General features: G+C 42.7%; 2 protein-coding genes across 2 annotated transcripts in view; both read left to right on the forward strand.

Annotated features, from left to right (window-relative positions):
• LOC109917208 (CD109 antigen-like) overlaps positions 1-9387 on the forward strand; it is a 27626-nt gene extending 18239 nt beyond the window's left edge. The window contains exons 5-6 of the mRNA XM_048601390.1: positions 4550-4675; positions 9340-9387. Coding sequence (XP_048457347.1) covers positions 4550-4675; positions 9340-9387 — 174 coding nt within the window. The remainder of the gene's footprint in view (positions 1-4549; positions 4676-9339) is intronic.
• Positions 9388-9962: 575 nt separating this feature from the next.
• Positions 9963-10119, forward strand: part of cd109 (CD109 molecule) — a 184539-nt gene continuing 184382 nt past the window's right edge. Inside the window, exon 1 of the mRNA XM_048600918.1 lies at positions 9963-10045. The gene's annotated coding sequence lies outside the window, so the exon portion shown is untranslated. The remainder of the gene's footprint in view (positions 10046-10119) is intronic.

The raw sequence follows: 10119 nt of genomic DNA on the forward strand, positions 1-10119 counted from the left end.
ATGCTGCTTGGCCTGCTGTGTTCATCCAGCTCTACACCTTGTTATCTCTTTAAAATAGTTTGGTGGTTGTTTTTGACCAGTATGGCTGTGATGGGCTGAAGGGCCTTTTTCTGTGCTGCGGAGCTCTATGGCTCTACGATGTTAAACAGCAAACCAAGAAATAACAAGTTAAATTAGTTTTTGAAGAGTGAGACAGAAAGTCAAATCCAAAACATGAAGTGTGATAGACAGGAATAGAGAAGTTGAAAAGAGCAGAAAAAAGGAATTGAGTATTAAGCATTAAATACATATTTCTATTGCCAATGTTGTTACAAAAATAATTTTATTGTCCCTTTAACTCTTAGTGTTTCTTACCTCAGAAGCTCTACTTGTAACTTTCTGTACAATCTTTGGGCATTCCCTTAATTTTAATCATAAAAATTCACCTTCAGCTAAATTTAAGCTGTAAACTTTGGCATTTCCTCTCCAACCTTCCATCTTTCTTTATGCTGCTTCTGAAAGCTTACATTTTTTGCCAAGGTTTTTTGTGACCTGTCCTAATGTTGTGACTTGGTATTGAACTTTGTCTGGGAGTACCACTGTGATGTACCTTGGTGTGTTTTGCTGCATTAAAAGTGCTTTGTAAATGTGGGATGTTACTGCTGGATAAACTTCCTGACTTTCCTGTTAGCCTAAATCTTAGTACATTTTTTTTTAAATTGAGGAACCACCCTGATGAATCAGGGTTGGCGCAAAGCATTATCAATAAAATCTCGTGTGATTAACATGGTGCTTTGAATGGAATTAATTGAATCAAGACTTTAAATTACGAGCTTTGGCAGGGTAGGCCACTTGAGACTGATAATGAGCAGGGTGTTGTATATTCCTCAAGCTGAATAGGCCTCTTTGTCTCAATTGTCGCCTGCTTGGGGATTATTTCAGACCGTTTTAGAAACTGAAGCGGGAACCTAATTCTTGAGAAGGGATTGTTTACCGGTTTCTATACTCTCAGTACCAACCAACCTGCCGAGTCATTCGCTGAGATTGCTTACCTAATCCTCCTGTGTGACTCAAATGGGTGTTGAAGATCCCTTGGCACTTTTCATAAAAGAGAAGGGAGTTATCTCAGCATGCTGGCTGATGTCCAAGCCTCCACCACAAATGAGATCTGATTCTATCTCAAGGCTCTTTATGAGCACTTTACGCCCTCAAAATGGTTGTCACGTTATCAACAGCAACAACATTTCAGAAATATTCTGTTGGGTGTGAAGCAGTTTGAGATGTCTGATGCTTGAGGACAGTGCTATAATAATACAAGTCTCTTTGTCTTTAACAGCCACTGTGTTTCTAAATTGGCATATAATACATAGCGTGTATTGATAACTTGTGAGAGATATAATAATGGACATATTCCTTTGTCCCTTCTCAGATCACTAATGTCCTTTAGGGAAGGAAACTACCTTCCTTACCTGGTGTGGAGCTGGATGAACACAGCAGGCCAGGCAGCATCAAAGGTGCAGGAAAGCTGACGTTTCGGCTCTGGACCCTTCTTCAGAAATGGGGGAGTGGAAGGGGGCTCTGAAATAAGTAGAGAGAGGGGGAGGCGACGATAGAAGGTTGATAGAGAAGCAGATAGGTGGAGAGAGGATGGACAGGTCAAGGAGGTGAGTCCAGGTCGGGAGTTGGGATGAGGTTGGTCAGTGAGGAGGGAAGGACGGGTAGGTGGGAGGGAAGACGGGCAGGTCAAGGAGGCGAGGATGGGGCTAATAGGTAGGAAGTGGGGGTGGGGTTGGTTAGTGAGGTGAGAAGAATGGATAGGTGGGAGAAAAGACAGACAGGTCAAGGAGGTGGGGACGAGAGGGGCTGGTCTTGAGGTTGGGGGTGGGGAGATTTTGAAGCTTGTAAAGTCCATATTGAGACCATTGGGCTGCAGAGTTCCCAAGCGGAATATGAGGTGCTGTCCCTGCAGCCTTTGGGTGGCATCGTTGTGGCACTGGAGGAGGCCCAGGATGGACATGTCGTCTAAGGAATGGGAGGGGGAGTTGAAATGGTTCGTGACTGGGAGGTGCAGTCGTTTGTCACGAACCTAGCATAGGTTTCCACGAAGCGGTCTCCAAGCCTCCGCTTGGTTTCCCCGATGTAGAGGAGGCCACATCGGGAGCAGCGGATACAGTATACCACATTAGCAGATGTGCAGGTGAACATCTGTTTAATGTGGAAGGTTTTCTTGGGGCCTGGGATGGGAGTGAGGGGAGAGGTGTAGGGGCAGGTGTAGCACTTCCTGCGGTTGCAGGGATAAGTGCCAGTGGTGGTGGGGCTAATGGGAAGTGTGGAGCGGACGAGGGAATCGCGGAGAGAGCAGTCCCTCCGGAAGGCAGATAAGGGTGGGGAGGGAAATATATCCTTGGTAGTGGGGTCAGATTGCAGGTGGCGGAAGTGGCGGAGAATGATGCGTTGAATCAGGAGGTTGATGGGGTGGTATGTATATGGTCTGGACTCGAAATGTCAGCTTTCCTGCTCCTTTGATGCTGCCTGGCCTGCTGTGTTCATACAGCTCCACACCTTGTTATCTCAGACTCCAGCATCAGCAGTTCCTACTATCTCTGACCTTCCTTACCTGGTCTGGCTTACATGTGACTCCAGAACCACAGCAATGTGGTTAACTCTAAACTGCTAGGGATGGGCAATAAATGCTGCCTAGCCAGTGATGCCCTCATCCCGTTAATGAATAAAGAAAAAAAACATCGATACCAAGTAAGACCCTGACCCCAGACTGACACCAATCGTGTAATTGGACAACAGATGAACATATGAATTAGTAGCCAGAGTTGACCACTCAATGCCGCGAGCCTGCTCCACCATTGAGAAAGATCACGGCTGATCTGATCGTGGTCTCGATTCCTCTAGCCTACCTGGGCTCAGTGGTTAACTCTGCTGCCTCACAGTGCTGGGGAGGTGCAGGCTACATTGGTCAGCCATGGGAAATGCAGGGCCATAGGCCAGGTCTGGGTAGGATGCTGTTTGAGGGTCGGTGTGGACTCGATGGGCCGAATAGCCTGTTTCCACACTGTAGGGACTCTATGACATTCCTGATACTTTTTGACTCCCCTGTTAATTAAGCATCTATCTGCCTTAAAAACATGTAATGATTCTTCCTCCACTGGTCTGTAGGGAAGACAGTTTTAAAGATTCATGACTCTCTGATCAAAAGTTCTGCTCTTCTCCATCGTAAATGGAACATCCATCATTTTTCAACTTCTTGAGACATCCTTCCAGAATCTGCCTTGTCAAGTTCCCTTCAGGACATTATATCTTTTAATAAGATCACCTCTCATTCTTCTAAAGACCAGTAATGCCAGCTGAGCCAGTCCAGCTTTTCCTTTTAGCATAGCTCACGATCACCCTATGTGTCAGTTGAGGGAATCTTCTCGGGATTGTTTCTAAGGCCTTTCTATCCTTTTTAACACGAGGAGACCACAACTGTACCCAGTCCTCCAGATGCAGTGTCACCAATAAAACCATAGGAAGACCTCCTTAGTTTTTAAAAATGTCTGTTTATCTGTCTGTCTGCCTTTGTCTACCTGCCCTCCTACCTACATATTATTCCCCTTGCATAAATGCCAAGCTCGCGTATACCTTTCTAATCATCTGCTCAATTGACTTTATGTGATTGATGTACCAGAAAACCTAGATCCCTCTCTACCCTAGAGTTCTGCAACCTCTCTCCATTTAAATAATATGCTGCTTTCGTATTCTTCCTGCCAAATCAGAGAGATTCATGTTTTTCTACATTATATTCTAGCTGCTAAATTATCGCCCACTCACTTATCTAGATTCCTCTGAAAACTCCTCATGTCCTCTTTACAACTTACTTCCTCATTGACCTTATGAGTTACCAGGTGTCTACTGAAAAATGGAAAAATGTATAGTTCCTGTTAGGATTCATGTTAAGGATGTTGCGAGGACACTCTTGGCACTATGGTATGGGCTGGTGTAGCCCAGAGCAGAATCTGGTGGGCAGCATGCTGTAGCAGCAGAGAATAAGTTGGACTCTCTTTAAGTTATTTTTAAAAATTTTATTCTAAGTTAACGTGAATGGCACTTATGTAGGACAATGGTACACTCTTTTTTCTGTATTTTATACTGAATACACGTGACAATAAAAGGATATTCTACATTAAGTACTTTCAAAATGTATTGGAGGAAATACACATGCAGTAAGATCCCATAATCAGATTGTGATAATGATCAGATCATCCGCTTTTGTATGTGAATTGAAGGAGGTTTATTGGCCAGAATGTCATGGATAACTCCCCTGCCCTTCTTGGAAAACGTGCCCAGCGATCATTTATACCCACTTCAAAATTTTAAGGGTCACCACATCAGTTCCCATTCCCTCAGTGGTGCACTGGACTGTCAATCTTCATTTCTGTGCTCAACCAGGTGGTAAATAAATAAGTTTTGTTGGTGTGTTATCATTGGTGCTGATACCTGCTGCACGAAATAATGGAGAAATAATTGAATTGAACTGTAATTACACTCAAACAAAATGTAATTTATCTTCCAACAGAGTCCGCGGAGATCTGTGATCCAACAGTGGCTGGATTTGGAGACCACAGTCGGTGTTGTTTCCAAGGAATTTCCATTGTCTCCGAACTCACTACTTGGAAACTGGTATATACAGGTCAAATCCAATGTGAGTATTATTAATCATACTGCATAGCTTAGCAAAACTCACTGCTGAGAAAGGCAGTAAACCACATCATGTTGTTTATACAACAGAGAATCAGGCCATTTGACCTATCTGCTGCATACTAGAATTTATGCATGTTTCACACAAACCTCCTTTCACACCTCGTTATCTCTTTTTATCAGTACATGATGTTGTTGGGTCAAAATCCTGGAACTCCCTTCCTAACAACATTATGGGTGTTCCTTCATTCACAGGATATGGGCATCATTGGCTGGGCTAGCATTTATTGTCCATTCCTAATTGCCCAGAGGGCAGTTAAGAATTAACCACATTGTTGTGGCACAAACAGAAATTGCTGGAGAAACCTCAGCAGGTCTGGCAGCATCTGTGGAGAGAAAGTAGAATTAATGTTTTGGGTCCAGAGACCCTTCATCGCAACATTGCCGTAGGTCTGGAGTCACATGTAGGCCAGGCCAGGTAAGGACTGCAGATTTGCTTCCCTAGTGGTGCTTAGTGAGTTAGATTATTCGCACAATGATCATTTCATGGTTATTAGGCTTTCAATTTTTTTTATTGTTGAATTCCAATTCCACCATCTGTAATGCAGGAGTTGAGCGCCGGCTCCCAGAACATTAGTTGGGTCTCTGGATTAATAGCCCAGCAATAATACCACTCGGCCATCCCCTCCCCTAGTTGTCAGAGGTTCGGTAAGGCAGCTCACCATCACCTTCTCCAGGGTGATTAGGGAATGGGCGACAAGTGCTATGAATAAATAAAAAGAATCCTTTTATTCCTTTATCTCTCATGTAATTAACCAGCTTTCCTTTAAAATATATAACATTTGCCTCAACCACATTGTTTTGTATCATGTTTCCCATTCTTACCACTCTCTGCGTAGTGGTTTTTCCTGAATCTCCATTATCTTATATTTCCAGCCTCTAGTCTTAGTCATTATGGAAATATCTTTTCTCCATCAACGCATAACCTTGAAGCCTTCTCCCATCTCAGGTTTCTTTTTTCTAGAAAGAAAAGCCTCTGTCTGTCCAATCTTTCCCAATTGACCTAATATCTCAATTCTGCTGTTATCCTTGTAACTTATTTCTGCCTGCATCTTCTACCTTGCCTCTTCAATTTCTCTATATGGAGAGCAGGACTGTGCAGAATGAACAGGCTGCTATGCAGTTGGTTATTGTGACTTGACGTTGAACATCTAATTTTACATCCATGAGGTGGGATCATTAGAAAGAGGAAATAAGGAGCAGGAATAGGCTATTTATCCCATCGTATCTGCTCTGTGATTCAAACTCATTATCACGGGTCATCTCCCACCATACCATTTCTCCGCACTATCCCTGTTCCCACAGTGTCCCTAGTATCCAGAAATTTAACAATGTCTGCCTTGAACATAGTCATTGCCTAAGCCACATTCCTCTGGGATAAAGAATTCCAGATATGCACCACCCTGCTAGTGAAGAAGTTCCTCCTCATCTCAGTCTTAACTGGCTTGCCCCTTATACTGAGGTCAAGGTAGTCACCATAGTCTTGCTAGATCATCGGACTGTCTTCTCATTACAGAGAGATGACTAAGGATCACCATCCCTCAGGCAAAAAGGGGATATTGAGAAGGAGAGTCCTTCATGGTAATCTCAGACAGTGCGGGAATGTTAACCAACTTTTATAGATGCACCATAGAAAGCATTCTTTCCTGATGCATCATGGCTTGGTATGGCAACTGCTCTGCCCAGGACTATAGGAAACTGCAGAGAGTTATAAGTACAACCCAATCCATCACGTAAGCCAACCTTCCATCCATTGTCTCCATCTATACTTCTAGCTGCTTTGGGAAGGCAGTCAACATCATCAAAGATCCCTCCCACCCCGGTTATAATCCCTTCCAACTTCTTCCATCAGACAGAAGATACAAAAGCTTAAACCCATGCACTGACGGATTCAAGAACAGCTTCTTCCCTGCTGTTACTAGACTTCTGAATGGACCTTTCAAATTTCAAATTTCATGTTGACCTTTGTGCACCTTCTCTTCAGCTGTAGCATTGTATCCCTCACTCAACGAATGCTCTTTGTATGGTATGACCTGCCTGAACTGCCTACAAAATAAAACTTTTCACTGTACCTAGATACATGTGACAATAATAAATCAAATAAATCAAATAAATCACAAACCAACCATCCAGCCAACTGAGCCAACCAAGCCCCATCAATGATCCCCATTACCTTATACTGAGACTGTGCCCTATATGCAGACTCATCAATAAATGGACACATCCACTCTGTTGTTGTAAAGGTTCATAATGCCTGATATTAATATTCTTTGTGAACTTGGGTTCCAAAGCAAGGGAAGAATAGATTTTATGTTTTTAGTTGTTTGAAGAACAGACCATTTTTTAAAAGGGGGTCAGAAAGTTATTGCGATTATGATTTCCAAGCTTTTACAAGAAATCATGTGTGTTCAGCTGAATTACAACCAAGCCACATGGGGAGATAATTGCCAAAGTATTTGCTGACTCGAGTGTTACGACAACGAGGGACAAAGAGAAAGAGAAAGAGAAAGAGAAAGAGAGAGAGTAGTCAGAAACTGATTAGTGCAGGGGGAAAGGTCCATGACAGCAGAATGGTTGTTATGAGTAGTTTCCAACTTGTTAGAGTCTTGTAGTACTTAATAGTCAGTGAGAAGAAAACTCTAAAAGTAGAAGGCTGTGGTAGCAGAGAGGGAGATGTCCTATAAGGCCATTAAGGAAATGAGGTCAGTAACCCATGTTAAGCAATAAATGAGCTGAGTTAGCTGCTTGCTTTAAAAGTTTCAAGGAGTGACATTAACTGAAGAAAATACTATTGAGTGAATGTACAGATATTTACCAAAAGGCAATCAATTACCGCTGAGCAAAATTTTTAATATGGAAATAACAATGAGACTTCAGGTTTGAGTATCTGTAAAGGTATTGCTGGGATAAAAGAGATGATTGTTTTTTTCTGATGCTTGTAATGAAACCTTTCAAATTTTTCTTATAGGTCATGTTTCTATTTTGTTATAAAGGTTCATGTAACTTTACTGACCGACCTGCACAATTAAGAAAAGAAAAACAAAATTTAAAGTCGATTAAGCCAGATTTCAAACCGGAATCTGGCTTATCCTTATTACCAGCAGCTAAGATCATAATACCACATCTACCCTGTTAGCCCTTGTAAGAATTGTGTAAGTTTCAATGGGATCACATCTCAGTCTTTGAAGTTCTGGAGAGTACAAACCCAGAGTCGCCAATATTTCTTTATATTACAAACCCTTTGTCCCAGGGATTGATCTGGTGCACTCCCTGAATTACAAATACATCTTTCATTAGATGAAGAGACGAAAACTGTATTTAGTACTGTTAGAACAGTCTCACCAAAGCTCTCTACAATTGCTGCAAGACATCTTTACTTATGTACTTAAATCCCTTTGCAATGAAGTCCAACATACTATTTGCCTTCCCACTTGCTTTCCTTCATCTGCTAACGATTAATGTCTCCTAATGATGGGGTCCCTGTGTCTGCTGTCTTTAACATGAATGATCACCATCTTTGCTGCCTGCGCTCCTCTCATGTCTAGCTGACACCAAAAATACACTCTCGCTGAGCTGATTCTCCCTCATATACCAACACTTTCTCACAGCCAGTTAGGAATCAGCGTCATAGAATCGTTTGGACAGTGGGAGGAAACCAGAGCACCCAGAGGAAACCTACACAGACACAGGGAAACATGCAAACTCCACACAGATAGTTATCCGAGGGTGGGGCTGAACCCAGGTCCCTGGCGCTGTGAGGCAGCAGTGCTAATCATTGAGTCACTGTGCAGCCCCAGGCCGGTAATGCTCACATCCTGAGAAAGCAGTTCAGAATGGCAGTTTCAGATCTCTAACATCCACAGTGAGAAAACACCCATTGGCAAAAGCTCGCAAACATTAGATGCTACCGTTAAACCTCCCAGCTCAAACAGAGTCACACTGCCATTATGCCTCATTTCTAATACTTTTAAATGCTGGCAAACCAAGGTGTATATAAAATAGGAACAGGAACAGAAATTGCTGGAAAAGCTCAGCAGGCCTGGCAGCATCTGTGAAGAAAAAAAAATCAGAGTTAACGTTTCGGGTCCGGTGACCCTTCCTCAGAACTGCAGTCCACCTCCAAGTCACTCACCATCCTGACTTGGAAATATATCACTATTCCTTCGGTGTCACTGAGTCAAAATCTTGGAACTCCCTCCCTAAAGGCATTGTGGGGACCCCTACACCAAATGGTTCTGAGGAAGGGTCATCGGATCTGAAACATTACCTCTGATTTTTTCCTTCACAGATGCTGCCAGATCAGCTGAGCTTTTCCATCAACTTCTGTCTTTGCTCCTGATTTACAGCATCTGCAGTTCTTTCTGTTTTTGTTTATAAAATATAAAACTTTAAAATGGATAATTTTCAAACTTTTAACTGTCCTCAGGGCAATCTCCACATGTCTCTAACAATCCTGGAGGGCTGGCAACTGTGGATAAATATTGCTCAACTTTGGGTAAAATATTGTTCCGTAAATGAGTGACAGGCAAGGGGGTAATGGTTGTGCAATCTTAAGTTTCTTCTGAAAAGTCTCATTATGGATATTCTCGTGTTGTCATTGTGTTACAGGGTGTTCAAAAGGAAAAGACTTTCACTGTTGCTGAGTACAGTAAGTAACTTGTGGTCTTTTTGGATACAGGACAGAAATAGTTTGGTTGAGTAGGTCTTTGCTAATGTTGGTGCTTCAGGATCACTTGCCACTCTAACTTATCAGAATCCATGAACTGAGGATGAGCAGATACATGGAAACACCACCCCCTGCACATCACTCACCATCCTGACTTGGAAATATATCACTATTTCTTTGGTGTTGCTGGGTCAAAATCCTGGAAATTCCACCCTAAAGGCATTGTGGGGGTCCCTACACCAAATCGACTGCAGGATTTCAAGAAGGCAGTTCACCACTGTCTTCTCAATGCAAATTAGTCATGGTTGGGAGACAACTGATGGCCCAGCCAATGAATGTATGAGCTCAGAGTCGAAGTAGGCCATTTGGCCCCTCAAGCCTGCTCCACCACTGGAGAAGATCGTGGCTGATCTGTTTTTGCTCTCCACCCTCGATAACCTTTGATTCTCTTGCCTAAAGTGAATGTCTTTAACTCTGCCTTGAAAGAATTCAGTTACCTGAAACATCAAATTTCTGAGCCAATTAAGTTCAATAAGTTGTTGACTGATTTCCAATTTCAGTGTTGCCTCGCTTTGAAGTTTTAATCAACACATCATCTGTCTATCTTCCACTCGATCAAACGAACATAACCGGAACCGTCACTGGACAGTGAGTTATTCTGAACATGAAACTTTACACAATAATTACAGTATAGTCATGGAATAGTAATTGGTGGGGGTGGG

The sequence above is a fragment of the Rhincodon typus genome, chromosome 9, assembly GCF_021869965.1.
Source record: "Rhincodon typus isolate 14 chromosome 9, sRhiTyp1.1, whole genome shotgun sequence".
Classification (NCBI taxonomy): Eukaryota; Metazoa; Chordata; class Chondrichthyes; order Orectolobiformes; family Rhincodontidae; genus Rhincodon; species Rhincodon typus.